Source organism: Martes martes (assembly GCF_963455335.1).
Source record: "Martes martes genome assembly, chromosome: 17".
Lineage (NCBI taxonomy): Eukaryota > Metazoa > Chordata > Mammalia > Carnivora > Mustelidae > Martes > Martes martes.
The window spans coordinates 49,200,891-49,220,547 of NC_137905.1; the positions used below are offsets into that span (position 1 = coordinate 49,200,891).

The 19,657-nt window shown below is 51.3% G+C and overlaps 1 protein-coding gene across 1 annotated transcript; it reads right to left on the minus strand.

The window, feature by feature from the left end:
* Positions 1–704: 704 nt before the first annotated feature.
* Positions 705–19,622, minus strand: RSPH6A (radial spoke head 6 homolog A; the record flags this gene model as incomplete). The annotated part of the gene is made up of 6 exons (XM_080828098.1): positions 705–942; positions 5,552–5,669; positions 6,421–6,565; positions 7,866–8,630; positions 15,573–15,810; positions 18,946–19,622. 6 exons carry the CDS (start codon positions 19,620–19,622, stop codon positions 705–707), a joined length of 2,181 nt encoding a protein of 726 aa, XP_080684224.1.
* Positions 19,623–19,657: the final 35 nt, after the last annotated feature.

The window sequence follows — 19,657 nt, forward strand, 5'->3', positions numbered from 1 at the left end:
CTCCAAGGCCATCTGTGGCTCCCTACTGCTCTCACAGCAAAGTCAAGCCCTGAGTGATCTGCTCCTGCCAGTCTCTCTTTCCAACCTCATCCCTCACCACTCACTCCTCACACCATGTCCTAAACACGGAGATTCAGGAAACTACCTCGACACAACGCTTTCTTGCCCTTGGGTCTTTGCACATGCCATTACCTCTGCTTGGAATGCTCTTCCCTGCTCTGTTCTGGACCCTTTAAGAGTCAGTTCAGGAGCTCTGTCCGTCCTCGGGGCTCCCCCGTCTGGGCTGTCACTGCCGAGGATGTGTCTGTCTCTCCCATAGACAGTGAGCCCTGGGAAAGCAGAGCTGCGGCTGCTTGGCCACCTCTGTGTCCCCAGTGCAGGGCTGGGCCAACAGAAGGCACTTCAGTAGTCGTTTGCTGTCCAGATGAAGGAATAAATGACACAGATAGGAGACACGATGCTGGGCAATGTCTGTTCCCAGCAGAGCCCAACAGCCCTGACTTGGAGGCCATGTCAACAAAAGAATGAGGACCTCGGCCATAAGCTGTGGGGAAATTTTATTAAGAGCAGTTACCTTCCTCTTCTACCCCTGCCCTCCGGGGGCAGAAAGCAAACCAACTGTGAACAAAACAACACATCACTCACTATGTATAAGGGAAAACCTGCTATCTACCTGCTCGGGGGACGGGGCTAGGGGCCCCCTTTCAGTCATCCAGGTCCTCATCCTCGTCTTCCTCCTCATCTTCCTCTTCTTCCTCTGCGGCCGCCAGGGCCTGCTCTTGGGCTGCCTTGAGGGCCTGCTCCTCCTCCACCGTGGGGTCACTCATCTCCACGACGTCGGGGCTGCTGGGGTACTCATGCTGAATGGGGGCTGGCAGCGGTGGGTTGAAGTTCTCGGGACTGTACTTGTGGCCCCAGCCAATGTAGATGTTCTCAAACTTCCTGGAAAGTCAGAGAGATACTGGGAAATCCTCCCTCCCTTGAAGGCCTTGAAGCCTCAGCCCGGGCTTTCGCTGGAGATGGGACCCAGTTTGGGCACAGCCAACTGTGGAGCAGTGGCTGGTAGGGTCATCTGTGCCCATGGGGTTTCTCTGTGTGTTCTTCAGTCGTTATTGAACATCTGTCTCCTAAAAGTGCCAGGTGTGCCTAGAGTTGCCCTCTGTAACAGCATGTGGAACCCTTGGGCACTTGACATGTGGACAGTGGGACCAGAGCTGAGTTTCTAATTAATATTTCATTTTCCAGTCTGACCCACAATTTCTTCTTCGGTTCCCCTGGTTATTTAGGAGTATGGTAATTTCTGCATATCTGGGAAATTCTCCCAGATTCCTTCGTTTTTGATTTCTAATTTCTTTTTTTTTTTAAGATTTTATTTATTTGTTTGACAGAGATCACAAGTAGGCAGAGAGAGAGAGAGAGAGGAAGCAGGCTCCCCTCTGAGCAGAGAGCCTGACGCGGGGCTCGATCCCAGGACCCTGGGATCACGACCTGAGCCAAAGGTAGAGGCTTTAACCCACTGAGCCACCCAGGTGCCCCTCTAATTTCTATTTTTTTAAGATTTTATTTGTTGGGGCGCCTGGGTGGCCCAGTGGGTTAAAGCCTCTGCCTTCAGCTCAGGTCATGACCCCAGGGTCCTGGGATCGAGCCCCGCGTAGGGCTCTCTGCTCAGCGGGAGACTGCTTCCCCCCTCTCTCTGCCTGCCTTTCTGCCTACTTGTGATCTCTCTCTGCCAAATAAATAAAATCTCTTAAAAAAAGATTTTATTTGTTTATTTGTTTGTCATAGGATGAGAGAGAGCACAAGCAGGGGGAGCAGTAGGTAGAGGGAGAGGGAGAAGCAGACTCCCCACCAAGCAGGGAGTCCGACGTGGGGCTTGATCCCAGGCCCCTGGGATCATGATCTGAGCCGAAGGCAGATGCTTAACCCACTGAGCCACCCAGACATCCCTGATTCCTAATTTCATTCCAGTATGGCCAGAGAACATATTTTAGACCACTGATATCTGGGAACATTTATCTAGACTTGTTTCATGGCCTGGTATATGGTCTAGTCCTGGGGCCTGTTCCATGAACACTTTGAGGAGAATGTGTGTTCTTGCTGTTGTCGGAGTGGATTTTATTGCATTGTAATGAATTTAAATTTAAGCAATAAAACTGATACTCAGTTTGGTTACTGGAAAATGTCTAAGCAGGTCCAGGACAACTCGGGTACATGAATCTACTTTCTCAACTACAAATTTTGTAAGATCTAAATACAGGCCAATTACTTCTGAGGACAAGGTAGCTTCAAACGGAATGTATGCTGTAAGTGTCAACTTACACACCAGATTCTGAAGTCGTGGTATGAAGATAAAAGACAGAATGTAAAATAGCTTGTTGATTTTTAGGTTATTGCTTTCACACTGTGATAATAACATTTAGGATATTTAGGGTGAAATAAAATAAATTATTAAAATGAATTTTGCCTGTTTTTACTCTTGGACATAGCTAGTAGTAGAAAATTTTCAAAAAAATAAAAAATTTTAAAAAGTTAAAAAAAAGTTCTTGAAAAAGTTAAAGAAAGGGGCGTCTGGGTGGCTCAGTGGGTTAAGCCTCTGCCTTCGGCTCTGGTCGTGATCCCGAGCCCCACATCAGGCTCTCTGCTCAGCGGGAAGCCTGCTTCCCCCTGCCTCTCTGCCTACTTGTGATCTCTGCCTGTCAAATAAATAAACAAAATCTTTTTTAAAAAAATGATACAGGCGGCTTGTATTTCCTTGGTGTTGGATAGCGCTGGTCTGGATGTGGGGACCCAGCAGAAAACACATTAAGCAAGAATCCCTGCGGTGGTGCCTACATTCTGGGAGGAGGAGACTGGAATAAACAAGAACATAACCGGTCGGGTCCAAGCCCTGCCAGTCCACCTGTTCCCAGAATTTTAACTAGAGGAGGAAATGGGAGCAAAGGCGGGGGACTGGGAGGCAGGGAGAGAGGCAGAGAGGAGAATCCAGGGGGAAGGAAGAGGGATGGAGAGTTTGCCATGGGGGCTCCGAGGTTTTGCCCTGTTTCCCAGCCTTGCTGTTCCTAAGACAATTGTTTTCCTCCAGGAATTCCTCGGAGCCGTCAAATATGCCGCCTCCTTGGAAGCCTCACCAGGGCAGTTGAGCTTGCTAGGAAGATGGACTTGTGGGCCCCAACCCCACTCCCATGCCGCCGGAACCTGCCCTTAACCAGATCCCTGGGGTCCTGTGCACCCAGGTCTGGGAAGCTCTGGTCTAGAATGTTTACCTGTATTTCCCCCTGTTACTTCTCTCCTTCCCACAGAGATTTCATGTAAAGATCACTCTTCCCAGGAACCCTATTTTGATCCCCTTAAGATGAGACTTTGGAGCTGCAATTGGTCCCTGAACCGTCTGTCCCTAGTGTAACAGGGTATTTTTCGGCTGGGGGAGAGGTGCTATATGATCAATGTCGGCGCTTCCTCCTTCTGCTCTCAGGGTCAGGATCCACATCGTCTTTTCAATAAAGGGCCTGGGACCTAGCATACAGCTGGCAGACAAGGACATCCAAGAGTCTTTTATAAAGAAAAAAGAAAAAAGGAAGAAACATGGATGATTGAAGGCATGGATGATTGAGTGGTGGGTGGATGGGTGAAGGATGGCTGGATGAGTGAAGTTCCAAATTTGGATCTTTTGCTTTCAGAAAGATGTTGGCAGGGTGCCTGACTGGCTCAGTTGATGGAGCGTGTGACTTTTGATCTAGGGATTGTGAGTTCGAGCCCTGTGTTAGGTGCTGAGATCACTTAAGAATAGAGGGGCAGGGGCGCCTGGGTGGCTCAGTGGGTTAAAGCCTCTGCCTTCGGCTCAGGTCATGGTCCCAGGGTCCTGGGATCAAGCCCCCCATCGGGCTCTCTGCTCAGCGGGGAGCCTGCTTCCCCTCCCTCTCTCTCTGCCTCTCTGCCTACTTGTGATCTCTCTGTGTCAAATAAATAAATAAAATCTTAAAAAAAAAAAAAAAGAATAGTGCTGCGGTGAACATGTAAAAAAAAAAGTGAAAACCCAATTCTAGCTAGTGTAAAACTAGAATAAATCCTTAAAAAAAAAAAATCTTAGAGGGGCCTGGGTGGCTCAGTGGGTTAAGCATCTGCCTCCAGGTCATGATCCCAGGGTCCTGAGATCGAGCCCCACATCGGGCTTCCGGCTCCATGGGGAGTCTACTTCTCCCTCTCCTCTTGCTCCTGCTCTTGCTCTATCCCTTTCTCTCTCTGTGTCATGCTCAAGCTCTCTCTAATAAATAAATGAAATCTTTAAAAAACAAAACCTTAGGGACTCCTGGGTGGCTCAGTCGTTAATGCGTCTGCCTTCAACTCAGGTCGTGATTCCACGGGCCCGGGATCGAGTCCTGTGTGGGGCTCCCTGATCAGCGGGAAGCCTGCTTCTCTCTCTCCCACTCCCCCTGCTTGTGTTCCCTCTCTCGCTGTGTCTCTGTCAAATAAATAAATAAAATCTTAAAAAAAAAGAAAAAGAAAAAGAAAGGAAAGAAAGATGTTGGCAAATGAGGGTGTGGCCAGAAGAAGGGGGTTGGCAAAAGCAAGCAAGCAAGACTCTTCCCTGTTTCTGGAGGGGGAAAAATTGCCAAGAACGTAAAGTATCAGGAGTACGTGAAACCTCATCATGGGATCCAACACAGTCCAGGTTTATGGGAGATGCAACAGGAAAACCTATGACAACGTCTCATGCCATCTGGTGGACAGAGCCAGTAAATGCACCCGCTCCGTGGCGGTGGAGGGCATTCCCTGAGCGGCTAAGCAGAAAGGCTGGGATGCGCCTGGTGGGAGACATTGAGGGACTCTCAGTGTGTAGTAGGTGTGCAGTGAGCATCTCAGTGAGCGTGTAGCTGCGGGTGGGAGAATGCAGGAGTGACTTCGACCTACAGATCTTTTGGAGCAACTGGTGGGGAAGACTTCTGCCCCGTAGAAAGAACGGTCTAGGGGACCCAGGGAAGGAGTTAGGTCCCCCAGACACAAGACTCTGACCCTGTCAGGGCCACCTCAAGGTGGACCCCTGGGACATCTGGGTGGCTCAGTCGTTAAGCATCTGCCTTCAGCTCAGGTCATGATCCCAGGGTCCTGGGATCGAGCCCCGCATCAGGCTCCCTGCTCAGCGGGGGAGCCTGCTTCTCCCTCTCCCACTCCCCCAGCTTGTGTTTCCTCTCTCACTGAGGAAACACCCCCCCAAATAAATAAAATCTTAAAAAAAAAAAAAAGATGGACCCCTGAGTCCTGTCTGGCTCTGTGACCCATATAGCTGAGAAGCCTAGGCAAGGAGGCCAGAGATCTAAGTTTGAATCCTGCATATGCTGTGTGACCCTGAGTCAGTTCCTTCTCCTCTCTGATCCTCCATTCTCTTATCCAAGGGGCTCACACTCCTTGTCCAGGAGTTCTCATTTTAGCCCCAGTGGAATTCCTGGAGCTGAGTGTGGAGGTCGGCCCTGGGGGCTTCCTGAAGGGGGTCTTCTGGTCTCCACCCTGCCTCCTGCCCTCGGCTTTCTCTGCTGGAAGGGACTAGAAGACCTACTTGCCACTGGCGTAGGCATAGGCCCCTGGCCAAAGGTTGGAGCGCACGACGGCCACGGAGTACTGCGGGCAGAGGCTGCAGGACAGACGGGCGGTCCAGGGAGACATGTGCATAATTTCTGCAGGGGAGTGGAGAGCACCAGGGAGGTCAGAGCTCCCTCCAGCCCTGCACAGCCCCCCTGGAGGGGAAACAGAAAGAGGGGATAGAGCAGAGGAGGAGGACGGGAGGGGCATGGAGGGAACTGAGGCTGGCTCTAGATCACTTTCTGGCTGTGTGGCCCCAGTTAGCCACTGCACCTGTTCGAGCCTCAGTGACCGCACCTAAGAAGTGGGTATCCTTATCTCACCTGCCTTTCAGGAGCTGCTATGATCTTCCTTCCAGGCTGGTCATTGGTCTGGACCAGGGTGCGGAGGGCACGGTTCAAGCCCTGGGCTCCTGGAAATCTGGGTTCAAATTTGGGTTCTGTCCACTCACCCACTCTCAGCCTCTCCTTGCCTCTTCCTATACGTGCCTGAAGCTCTGACCTCAGGAAATCCCTCTCCAGGCTTCCAAAATCCAGCTCGGGTCCTGGCTCCTTTGTGGAAGGCCTCTCTAAGTCTCTGTCTCTCTCCCCAAACCCACATGGGACTCGAAAGTTCATATCCCCCCCCATCCAGGACATCGCCATGTGCCATCACAAGACGGACGTGTGCCCACAACCCCGCAAGGCAGTCTCTGTCATCAGGCCCGTGTTATAGAGGAGAGAACTACTGAGGTTCAGAGAGGTGCCCCCCCCCGCAGTCTTGCTGTCCCTCCCACTTTCTCCCCAGGTCCCTCCTGGCCTCGCAGGCCGGCGTGGGTGAGGGGAAGAGGGTGAAGAAGACCATTACCTGCATCTTCTGAGAGCGGGGTCAGTAGTGGGGGTCCGACCTCCTGCTCCACCTCCTCCATCCCCTCATCTGCCTTCTCTTCCTCCTCCCCCAGCTCCTCTTCCTCTTCCAGCTTCAGCAAAGGGTTCACCCAGGTGCATCGGCCCTGGGGGTGGGAACGGGGAAAGGGGGAGGTCAGTCAACACCCCTGGTGAACAGAGCCTGGCTTGCACTCTGGGAGGAGGTGAGGGGCCAGGAAGGACACTGGGCACTGGCCCTGTCCTCGGCAACCCAGGGATGGGCAGGAGGACAGGGTTAGTCACACAGGTCGGGAGAGGGAGGACAGGCTGAGAGAGCTGTAGTGGTGAGGCGGAGACTCCTGCCACCCGCTAGCTATGTGGTTCCCATCTGGACATTGATTCATTCATTTATCGTACATTTAATGAGTGCTTAGTATATACAGGTAGGTGCTGGGGATCCTTGAGAGAAGAGACGCCCCCCCCCGAAATCTCTGCCTGTGGAGCTGACATTCAGCAGCCCATATGATCCTGTGTTTGCTCCTCTGTGCAATGGGGATGTCATAGGGGCCTCTCTCATTGGACTGCTGTTGGGGTCCATGAGGCACTGGAGGGCTGATCCATGTTCTTTGAATGAATAACCCAAAGTGCACAGCACAGAGCCGACTTCAGTTGCCTCCAGAATGAAATAGGAGCGGCCGTTATAACGACCTCAAAAGGCATTATTCGGGTTCAATAAAACATCGCCGGGGTCAATAAAGTTTCGTTGAATGAACGAATGAATGAATGAAAAGTTCCTAGCACACAGCTAGGAACTGCGTTTCCTTGAATGAGTGAGTGAATGAATATAAAGTCCGACTCGTCCGGCATTCCGGAAAGGCGGGTCCTCAGTTTCTTATCCATAATTCCCAAACCCGAAAAGCTGTGAAAACCAAGAGTTGCTTTCCTGCGCCCTTTGGCAGCAAGCCTGGCCTGGACTCATGAGCGGCTGCTCAGTTTTGCAGCAGAAGTAAAGACTTGGAGGGCAGTGGTATGTGCGCTGTATCACCTTTCTAAAATCTGAAAAACGCAGGCCACCAAGATGTGTCTGGTCCTAGAAGGTTTCTTTTTCTTTTTCTAATTTTATTTCTTTATTTGGCAGAGAGACACAGCGAGAGAGGGAACACAGGCAGGGGGAGTGGGAGAGGGAGAAGCAGGCTTCCCGCTGAGCAGGGAGCTGGATGCCGGGCTGGATCCCAGGACCCTGGATCATGACCTGAGCTGAAGGCAGACGCTTGACGACTGAGCCACCCAGGCGTCACCCCAGAAGGTTTCTGACAGGGGCACCGACAGGGGACACCGGCTGGCAAATGAAACAAGGGTGCCATGCTCTAGAGGGAGGGCTGGGGGAGGAGGCTGGAGTCGGGTGCAGGGGGCGGGGAGGGGGAAACTGGGATTCCTGGGCCTCACCTGCGGCAGAATGTGCTGTGTATGATGCACCCAGTTCGCCATGGAGTCCACCAGCTCGAGCACCGGGATGCCCTCAAAGTCGGGGTTCTCCTCGTAGGAGTCGCGCCCCGCGCCACCCTCCTCCTCCTCATCTCCCTCTTCCTCGCTGAACTGGTAGAAGCCGAGGGGGCTGATGTGCGTGGCGGCTGAGATGCGGGCAATCTGGGCCCGCAGGTAGTTGGCCTCGTTGCCGGGGAAGGGCGGGAAGCTGATGATGGGGGCGTCCAGGTAGCCCGTGAAGAACTTCTTGATCTTGCGGGCCTGCACGATCTGGAGGGGCGTGACGTGTGGCAGCCGCGTCCACGGCCGGCCTGGCTCGTTGCACACGAAATACAGGTACTTGTTGGTGCCCGAGCGGCTCTCCTCCTTGGGGATGATGGGTGGTGGCCTCCACATGGGCTTGGGGATCACGTCGGTGACTTTCTCCTCGTCCTCCTCGCCCTCCTCCTCACCGTGTGGGTCCAGGCCCTCCCCGCCCTCCATCATCTCCTCCACCTCCTCCTCCTCCCCTTCCTCCTCGCCCTCCCGGAACTCCACCTCCGCCACCAGGTAGTTGCGGCTGAGCCCCAGGATCTTGCCCCAGAAGCGGCAGGTGTGGATGGGCTGTTGCTCCACCAGCTGCTTCAGGGCCATGAAGATGCGGAAACTCTCATCGGAGCTCAGGCCCACACCAGCCTGTTCGAAGTAGAAGGCCGTCTCCATGATGTTGGGCACTGCTGTCTCAGCCTGCAGGGGTGGGGTGGAGGGCAGAGAGAGGAAGGCTGAAGCCCTGCTCCCTAGCCTGACTCTTCTGAAATCCAGAGAAGTGAACTGCTCTGTAACCCAGCCACTCATGTGACCACTGCTGGTGAGATAGATGTGGGGCAAGTCCTTGGGGAGGATGTTCGTTACAGGAAGAGAAAAGGCAAAACAACAGCAACAACAGCAACAACAGCAACAACAAACCACTCGGAGAAAATCCGTTGCTCCTTCATCCTTCCCTCTTCTTTCGCCTGGAATGGGGTGTGAGATCTGGAGGCACAGCAGCTATTTTGGGACCATGAGGAAACAAAAAAATCTCATATCCTACTGATGGTAGAGCTGAAAGGTGGAAACCACTTGTCCCCAGTGGCATCACTGAGCTGCCTTACCTCCCCGGCCTTCTTGTTCTGTGGAACAAAGAGGCCACTTTTAGTCATGTTTTCTGTTACTTGCACCCAACTGCACCCCTAACAGATACCCCAAGTCATATAGCAAATTAAGGGAAGAGGCAGGTCTTGAACCCAGGAATCAGTGGTGTTGGGGGATGGCAGTGATAACTCTTGCCCTCACTGCCTCCTCCTTCACCGTCTACTTTGTTCAGGGAGACAGAGAGACTGGGGAGGGCAGAAAGGGAGTGAGAACAAGCAAGTCGAGGGCTGAGACTAGAATACAGTGAGGTTTGAGCCCAGCCACCCGCACAGCCACATGGGCCACAAGGCTGAACCCAATAATTTTTCATTTAGTCAGTTCAGACATCTTTATTAAAGACTCAGTGGGAGGGGTGCCTGGGTGGCTTAGTCAGTTGAGTATCTGACTCTTGGTTTCGGCTTTGGTTATGATTTTGGGGTCCTGGGATCCAGCCCCACGTGGGGCTCCATGCTCAGCTCTGAGTCTGTTTGTCCCTCTCCCTCTGCTCTTCCCGCCATGTGCACGCGCTCTCTCTCAAACAAATAAATAAAATATTTATAAACAATAAAAAAATAGGGACGCCTGGGTGGCTCAGTTGGTTGGACGACTGCCTTCGGCTCAGGTCATGATCCCAGAGTCCTGGGATCAAGTCCCGCATCAGGCTCCCAGCTCCACGGGGAGTCTGCTTCTCCCTCTGACCTTTTCCTCACTCATGCTCTCTCTCACTGTCTCTCTCTCTCAAATAAATAAATAAAATATATAAAAAAATAAAAATAAAAAAATAAAGACGCAGTGGATGCCAGTCCCAGGCTAGGGAAGGCACTGAGATATATCAGAGAACAAAATACATGAGGTCCTTCCTCATGAGATCAGCCCTTGACCTGCCCTTGACCAACATGACAGGTCCAGGAAAACACATTGCCCAAACCACATGCTCTCCTGCCAGGATTTGAAATCAGAATGGAGAGAGAGGTGTTATGGTAAGTAGAATAATGATTTCCCCCAAAGTTGTCCAGGCCCCCATCCCTGCACCTGTGACTTCGTTATATCTTACACGGCAAACATGACTTGCAGGTGTGATTAAATTAAGGATCTGGAGATGGGGACATCTTCCTGGATGATCCGGGTTGGCCCAATATAATCACAAGGGTCTTGATAAGTGAAAGAGGAAGGTGGGAGGGTCAGAGAGGATGTGACGATAGAAGCAGAAATCAGACTGAGAGATTGAAGGTGCTGCATTTTGCTGGCTTTGAAGCTGGAGACAGACCCAGGATGAAGGAACGTGTGCTGCTTCTAGAAGCTGGAAAAGGCTAGGAGATGGTCTCTCTTCAAGAGCCTCCATTAGAAGGGCAACCCTGCCGACCTTGACTTTAGCCTTGGCAACACCAAGTCAAAGTGGACTTCGGACCTCCAGAACTATAAAGTGGAACGTTCCGTTGTCCTAAGCCACGAAGTTTGTTAGAGCAGCAACAAGAAACAAATACAGGTCCAAGTAGCTGAAGGTGAAACAGGTTACATGTAGGAGCCACAAGGCAGATGACTGAGACTTTGTGTCCACAGTAACCTTTCGTAAGGACACTAGTCCTATTGGACTAGGGGCTCACCCTATTCCAGAATGACCCCATCTTAACTAATTACATCTACAGTGACCCTCCTTCCAGATAAGTTCCCGTTCTGCAGGACCTGGGTGAGTGATACTTCTCCCTGCATCAGTATTTTTGGAGGAACAACCCAGAACAGATGGCTGGTGTAAATACAATGGTGGTGATGTTTCAATCACACCAGTTGCTGCGAAAGATTTGGTGACGAACGTCCTGATGGAAATAGGCATACTATTGTTCGCAAGTGTTTGAAGTCCCTCCCCAAAGAGGAATGATACACTCCCACCCATCCCCCACCTCCATTGCACTCAGGAGGGGCTGTGTCACTGGCTCTGGCTTCTTGAAACAGCAGTGACAGGGACACATGTCAGAGCCAGGCAGAAGCTGTAAGAACCAAGGTGGGGTTTGATATGCTGTCTTTCTCCCCGCTGCAACGGTGGAAACCTGTGGCACAATGCAAACCCCACTGCCCTGCGTTCTCAAGCAGCTGATGCGCGGAAACCTTTGGCCAGCTCCGGATGGGCAGGTGATGTGAGTGAGAACTAGGCTGTGTCCTTTGAAGCCACAGAGATTGTGGTGCTGTTTGTTATCTCAGCTCGATGGGGCGCACCCCAACGTTCTGGTACTTTCCCTCAGTCATGAACATGATGCGAAAGCTTGTTTTCCTTTTTTTTTTTTTTTAAGATTTTATTTATTTATTTGAGAGAGAATGAGTGAGAGGGAGCATGAGAGAGGAGAAGGTCAGAGGGAGAAGCAGACTCCCCAAGGAGCTGGGAGCCCGATGCGGGACTCGATCCTGGAAGTCCAGGATCATGACCTGAGCCGAAGGCAGTTGCTCAAACAACTGAGCCACCCAGGTGCCCGAAAGCTTGTTTCCCTAATTGATGTGGACACCAGCAAGTCAGGGAGGGCTGAGTCAAACTTAATTCTAAGACACTTTGCTGGCGGGAAGGAAGATACAGGAATGAGCGTAGGGAACTCTCTTGGGAGTATGTTCTTGGCCCATGAGCCAGTGGCCATCACCCTCTTTCTGGGAATCCCCCTCCCATCCACATAGCAATGAAGTAACCTCTCTAACCATGTGTAAATGATTATGCCTCCATCCTGGCACTGTTGATTGGAGCAAGAGTGGAAAACTGACCCGAAAGGACAGATCAGACTCTGCTTCTCTCCCTACCACTTGTCCCCACCTGTAATGTGTGACTGAATCGGAGAAAAAGTACGGCTAGCATTCCCCCTGCCTAGAAATCACTCCTTTGGTATTACTGGGTTTGAGCCCAGATTCTGTGGCCAGATTCTTTCTTCTTTTCTTCCTCCCAGGTTCCAGGAAGATCCCATCTGTGGTCTGGGAGAAATGATTTCATAGGGAAAAATGGACCGAAGTTTTAAAAAGTGAATTCAGGCGCTATGGCGCAGCTGTATGCTGCAAGGTGTAGGGGACCGGGAGGAGAGAGGGGCAGAGGTGAAGGATGAGCACTGGGATCTCTCAAGCTCTGCCAGCGGCCCAGCCACATCTCCGCCCTTGACTTGGAAAGCCCACTGAGCCAGCACCATCTGCAAGCCCCTTTTCTGTTGCTCCCAGGTCACTTTCCCAGCCTCCCTTGCAGCCAGGGATGGTTGGGTGACTCAATCTGGCCAACAAGATGCAAGCAGAGGTCTTCTGAGAGGCTTCTGGGAAACTTCTACTCTCGATTTTATAACTTCATTTTTAACTTTTATTTTTAAAAATCTGTTTATTTACTTTTTAAAAGATTTTATTTATTTATTTGACACAGAGAAAGAGATCACAAGTAGTCAGAGAGGCAGGCAGAGAAAGAGGGGAAACAGGCTCCCTGCTGAGCAGAGAGCCCGATGCGGGTCTCGATCCCAGGACCCTGAGATCACCACCTGAGCCAAAGGCAGATGCTTAACTGACTGAGCCACCCAGATGCCACTAAAGGCTTGTTTTTGTTGTTGTTGTTTTTTGGTTTTTGGTTTTTTTAATTTTAGAGAAAGAGCATGAGCAGAAGGGGAGAGAGAGAGGGAGAGAGAATCTCAAGCAGACTGCATTGAGCATGGAGCTCAGCTGGAAGCTCAAGCCCATGACCTTGAACCAAAACAAGAGTCAACACTTAACCGACTGTGCCACCCAGCGGTCCCTAGTTTATTCATTTTTTTAGAAATCTCTACCCCCAACATGGGGCTCAAACTCACAGCCCTGAGATCAAGTTGTAGGCTCCTCTGACTAGCCAGCCAGGCACCCCCCCAATTTCTTTTTAAAAAGGGGAGACACACAAAGAGAAGCTCCCTTCCTCCCTTTTTGGGGCACTGGTGTGAGGATATGATGTCTAGAAGCCGCCACAACCATTTTCTGAACATCAAGTGATGATCTCAAGGACCAAACATGGACCAAGCAGAGAGGGGGAAAGATCCGGGATTCTTCATGATCTCACAGAGAAGATGCCCCAACTCTGCCCACTCTTGGCCAAGTGAAGTAATTAAACGTCTTGCTGAAACGTTTGGTCCACTTTAATTAAGCATTTGCACCCAAAAGCAAGCCTGACTGACTGCGCTGGCCAGAGATGGGATTTATACCCAGGGCTTCTACGATACTGAAAACTGTTCTCTTGGTACAAAAACAGGGAGGGCAGTTGTGAATGGGGGAGAAGACAGCCTAGTGCCCCTTCCCAGGGGGAGCCACCTTGTCAGCTTGGACTGCTTGCACCTGGGTATCAGGTGTGAGAAAACCTTCTCTCTCATTTTAAGCATTTGTTTCCCAATTCTGCAACATCATCTGTTTCTTGCCTTAATGTGATCTGTGCCGTCAAACAAGTACAGGAAATTGTTAGTTTTTGGAATGTGATGCGGTAATACTAAGGTTAGTCTGAATTATTTTTTTAAAGGTATGATTTATTTATTTTGAGAGAGAGCTTGAGAGAACAAGTGGCAGGAGGGACAGAGGGAGAGAGAGAACCCCAAGCAGGTTCCACGCTGAGCATGCCCCCAAGTTAGTCTGAAATTGTAAATGCAAGAATAGTTAGCCTCCTTTATGAAACAGAGGCCCGGAGCCGGGGAGCTCTGTGCTATCAAACAGCCGAACCTGCTAGGCGGCGGTTGTACACAGCAGGCAGGAGATTTCTTAAGCAAAAAACCATCCACAGAGCGAAGGTGAATAATAGCGAATCCACGAACCGGTCGAGTCCATACAGGTGTAAATAAATCACAGAGATGGCATTTCAAAGGAGGGCGTAAGGAAAGGATGCATTTTCCCACAAAGGCTGTTGGGGATCATGGTCAGCGACTTAGAAGAAATAGAAAAAGGGAAATGAGAGCCTCATCTCCTGTCAGAAAAATAAATACGAAAAGCTGAATCACGGATTTAAGTCTCTTCTTTCTTTAAGTCTGCACAGGCCACAAACGCCCACAATTTTGCGGGTTTGCAGACCTCCCATTAAGAATTCCAGCTCCAGGGGCGCCTGGGTGGCTCAGTGGGTTAAGCCTCTGCCTTCGGCTCAGGTCATGATCCCAGGGTCTTGGGATCGAGCCCCACATCAGGCTCTCTGCTCAGCAGGGAGCCTGCTTCTCCCTCTCTATCTGCCTGCCTTTCTGCCTCCTTGTGATTTCTCTCTCTGTCAAATAAATAAATAAATAATCTTTAAAAAAAAAAAAAAAAGTATTCCAGCTCCAAGTTCTTAACGGGGTGGGGCCCGGAGGGACCCTGCGTTGGAAGGGGCGGAGTCTCACGACCATTAGAATTTCAAGGGGGCGGAGCCTTGAGTGCCGCTGTGTTCTAAGGGGTCGGGGCTTCTAGGAGCAAAGTCTTCTAAGGAGGCGGGTCCTTGAGGGACTTGAGTTAGACGCGGGCAAGACCTGGGGGTAGGGGAGGAAGGGCGCAGTTCTAAGTGGGTGGGGCCTCCTGAGGAGAAACTGGATCTGAAATTCAAAACCATATTCCGGGGTAGAACTTCGTGCCCAAACCTAGGAATTTCCACCTGCACTTTGCTCACCCAAGGGCGCATTCCTCTGTCAGATTGTCGTTCCTCCATTCTCTCACCATCCCACCCCACTATCGTCAGAATCCTGGAGTCTCAGAAGCGTAGACAGAAGTGAGCACAGAGCAAGAGAGTCTGCAGATGGGTCAAAGGTTGTATATAGGATGGGCTTTGGAGATTACGGTCCTGTCTTCCCAATGCAGTCCCTGGTACTTCCCACCTTCGTGCCCTCTGAGCCGGCGTCTTTCCTCTATAAATAGGAGTAGGTGGCATTTGCCTTGCATGGTTGTTTTAGGGATAAAATGAGAGCTCAAGCTCTTAGCAGGGGCCTGGGAGGTGTCAGAATGATCATAAACAGTTCTCAACAAATGTTTCTTGAACTAGTGAAAGAACGCTTTACCTGAATTTTCTGCCATTGTCCAATTCTGGAAACAATCGTGGAATTAAATATTCTGAGGACGGTGAAACGTTAAGGGGCCAAGAGTGGGAGAGTTCTTAGAGGGTCTCAACTTAACAAAAGGGGAAACTGAGTCCGGGGACTAGGGAGTATATCAGCGTTGAGAGACTCCAGGAGGCAATGGGTTTCACAGAAAATGTCTGCAAACCAGAATTATTTTTGGGAGGAAGGAGTAGAGGATGGTAAGAGGCCAGCTCCACCTCCATGTAGCCGCAGGAGTGCGGAGGGCCAACTAGCCCTTCTGCTTCAAGCACTTCAGGGCACTCCAGGCGCCTCAGGAGAAAGCCTGAGCCCCTTGGCCCGGCATTCAAAGCCCTCTGTGACCCGGTTCTGGCCCCCTCCGGCCCGTGCACACACGAAACTGAAATTGTTTGTGTTGCTGGGTCACACTGTGCATTCCCTCCGCTCCAGACCTAAGCACAGGCTGTACGTAAAATTGGGCTGGGCCACTGCGGGTCCCGCTGCGCACCCCTCCTACCGGCTCACTTACCACCTCCTCCTCCATCTCCTGCTCGCCCTCGCCTCCCGCGCTGCTCCGAAGGAATAGCCCCTTCTGCCTCTCGGCCATCTCATAGGTGGGCTCCATCTCAGGGTCGTCCCGCATAGTGTCCAGCTTGGGGTGGAACCACTCCCATTGCGTGGTGCGGTTCAGTGACTCCAGGATGGACAAGGGGTCCTCGGGCCGCTGGTTCAGGATCTTGGTCAGCAGGTTCACCAGGTGCTCATACCTGCCTCCCCAGGGAGGGAGTGGGAAGTGGGAGACATTACTCGCTCAGCTCAGTGAGTTGTTGTTGTGTGCCCAGCCCTGAGCCTGGCACTGGGGACCCTGTAGAGAAAATGTCCCTGCCCCCATGGAGGGGATATTCTGATGATGGAGACAGACATTAACCAAATAGGCAGAAATATATAGTGTGTCTTTCTGTGAAGACAAAGCAGGGAATGGGCACTGGGAATGCCAGGGATAGAAGATGGCTTCCAATTTTAAATTGGGAGGCCAGGGAAGGTCACACCAAGGGGACATCTAGGCTGAGATCTGAATGATGTGAAGATCTCAACACAGATATTGGGGGTGTTTTGGTCAGAGGGAACAACTGCTGGATAGACCCTGAGACATTTCATGAGTCTAACAGAATGTTGACAAAACTCAAGGAAACTAGGAGATAGGAACATTCCATGCCAAACTTGCTTAGAAATACAGATGCTACAGGGGTGCCTGTGTGGCTCAGCCAGTTAAGCATCTGCCTTCGGCTCAGGTCACAATCCCAGGGCCTTGGGGATAAGCCCCCTGTTTCTCCCTCTCCCTCTGCTGCTCCCCCTGCTTGTGCTCTCTCTCTGGCTCACCCTGAAGTAAATGAAAATCTTTTAAAAAACGAATTATAGATGCTGAGGTCCTAAGCTAAATGGCACCTAGCAAAAAGTTGCTCTCAGAAAGATGACACACTATAATTAAACTGGGCTAGTAACAGGACTGGGCTGATACTAGAAAAATAGAAAAAAAATACTCATCATGTTAATATGTTAAAAAATATATATATGTAAGTTGGGGCACCAGGGTGGCTCAGTTAAGCGTCTGACTCACGGTTTCAGTTCAGGTCATGATCTCAAGGGTCATGAGATTGAGTTCCACATCAGGCTCCCCACTCAGCGGGGAGTCTGCTTGGGATTCTCTCTCTCAGCCCCTGCCCCCACTTGTGCACGCTTTCTAAAATAAATAAATAAGTCTTAAATTTATATATATATATATATATATATATATATATATATATATATATATTCACCTCAACCGGTGCAGAGAAATTGAGAATATTCAACAGCCATTTATGATTTTAAAAACCCCCAGCAAACTAGGAATAGAAGGTAATTTTTTATAATCGTATAAAGGGGATCGCACTGGGGGTCTCAGCCAATGCAATCTGACATGAAAAAGAAGGGAAAGGTAAAAAGGATTGGAGAGGAGGAGGGGAAAGTGCCATGGTGTGCAGGTGATGTGATTGGGAATGATGAGCAGAGGCCCTGAGCTGCGGGTGTCTCTGGTGTGTTGGAGGAACACTGAAGACGTCAGAGTGGCTGCGGTGGAAGAGGGGAGAGGGGTTATAGGGGGAGAAAGGAGGTGGGGTCATGGCCGTATTGTAATGGCTTCTTTGTACCTGAGCCCCGGACTATGCTGGACACTTGAGAGTTGTGCTGGATTCTCACCCCAGCCACACAGCTGGGGAACAATCGTGATCCCTACTCTCCAGATGAGGAAACAGAGACTTAGAAGAGTTGAGGTCATGAGGTCATGAGGTCGCAGAGTGGTGGCACAGCCAGGATTTGAAACCAGGTTGGTCTAATTTCAAAGCATGTATGTGTGACCCTCTGCTGGATGGAAACTGTTTGGTGGCAGTCTGGGGTGTGCTGGAGAGCCATCACTGAATTGGGAAGGGTAAGAAGACAGACTTTGGCCTTGGCTTTTCAATAGGAGACCTTGAAGTTCCCGAGGCTGGGAACCGTTGAAAAGAGCTAGAGGTTAATTTTGACTAGACTCTAGGAGCCCGGATAGGGAGCTGACTAGAGATGAAGTTTAGAGAGCGGGTAGGGGCTGAACGGCTGTTGTGAGAAGCATAAACCTACTCCTGAGGGCACTGGGGAGCCATGGCAAGATATGCACATCGGAGGGATAGGGTTAGTTTTGTACGGGAGCAACATCTGTTACTTCTTCAGCCTTGTCTCCTCCCCCTTTCTCCCCTGGCTCCAATCATACCAGCCTCCTTGCTGTTCCTCAAATACTGCAAGCCTTAAAGCCTTTAAACATGCTGGGTCCTATACCTAAACCACTGTACCTCCAGTTACCTCCAAGGGGCTCTCCCTCATCTGCTTCAGGTCCCTGATCAAATGTCACCTCCTCAGAGGCCTTCCTTAACCTCATGCTGTTTAACAGGTACTCCCTAACTCCCCCTTACTCTGCCTTATTTTCCTCCTTAGCTTTTTTTTTTTTTTTTTTAAGATTTTATTTGACACACAAAGAGAGATAAACAGAGTCCAGAGGGAGAGGGAGAAGCAGACTCTCCTCGAAGCAGGGAGCCTGATCCCAGGACTCCTGGATCATGACCTGAGCCGAAGGCAGGCGCTCAACCGACTGAGCCATCCAGGCACCCCTCCAGCTTTAGCTCCTATCATCACCTATCATTTTATATTTATTGTCCGTTCTCCCAACTAGAATGTAAATTTCACCACGACATAATGGGGACTGAGAAGTGTACTGACTACAGCTAAGCAGGCTTGGCAAGTGCCTTCCCCAGGCAGAAAAGTTGAGTGGAGAATGGGGCCTCAGGACCCAAATCACGCACATCTGCTGCATCCAACTGTTATCATCTGGGCTATGGGACCTAATTTCTCTGTCTCAGTTTCATCCTCTGTGAAACAGGGACAGTAGGAGTGATAATCTCCGCTGTGAGAACTGGATGTTAACACCTAGATGGTGGCACAACATCTGGTAAGTAGATGTTAACTATTATGGGGTGCCTGGGTGGCTCGGTTGGTTAAGTGACTGCCTTTGGCTCATGTCATGATCCTGGAGTCCTGGGATCGAGTCCCACATCAGGCTCCCTGCTTGGCAGGGAGTATGCTTCTCCTGATCTCTCCCCTCTCATGCTCTCTCTCTCTCAAATAAATAAAACCTTTAAAAAAAGTTAACTATTACTAGTTTCATCCCAACTGCTAGTCAGATGCTAGTCAGATGCCCCTGGAGCAGGCACTGGTTACCCATGAGAGGTGATGCCGTCTGACAGAAGAGACCCCTGGGTCTGAGGCAGAGCCTTAGCTGGATGGGGTCTCTCCCTGCCTGCGTCCCACTCCCTCCCCACTCGAGAGCCCCTTCTCACAGGCTGAGGCTGCAGCCGGCGCTGGTCTGCAGCAGGTAGGCCTTGGCATTCTGTACCGCCAGCTCCCGAGGCTCTGGCTCAGGCACCTCCGCACTGAAGGGCATGAAGCCCAGCTCCGAGGGCGAGTACTGGAGGGTGGGGTCATCCCTCATGTAGGGCCCATGCGGGACACCCTGGTCGAACTGTAGGTCTTCTCCCTGGTACATGTTGAACTCGCCCAGGTAGTCGGGCTGCGTCTCCAGGTAGGCAGAGTCCAGTTGCTGGAAGAGGCTGCCTTGGCGCTGCTGTAGTTGCTGCAGCATTAGGCTGACGTTTCCGGCGGCCTGCATCCCGCCTTCTTCCAGGGAAGGTTGGGGCTGTAACTCGGAAGGAAAGCCCATATTCAGGGACGGGTACTCTACACCACCCAGCTGGGCTTCCTCAGTGGGGTACATCGACAAGTTCTCCTGTGCGGTCAGGGGGGGCCCTGATGACCAGTCCTGGAGGTTGGTCTGGCTCGCCAGGATCCCTTGACTGCTCTGCACGGCCGGGCCATCAAATGGTGTCTGAGGCACCTCCTCGGAGATGCTGGGCTGGGGTAGACTGAGCTCCCGACTGCGCCGCTGGGGCACCTGGGAACTCCTTCGACTTGAGGGTTGCTGGGGATGGGGCTCAGGGTCGGGCGGTGGGTCCCCCATAGTTCAGAAGAGGTCGCAGACCTCCAGAAGGAAGG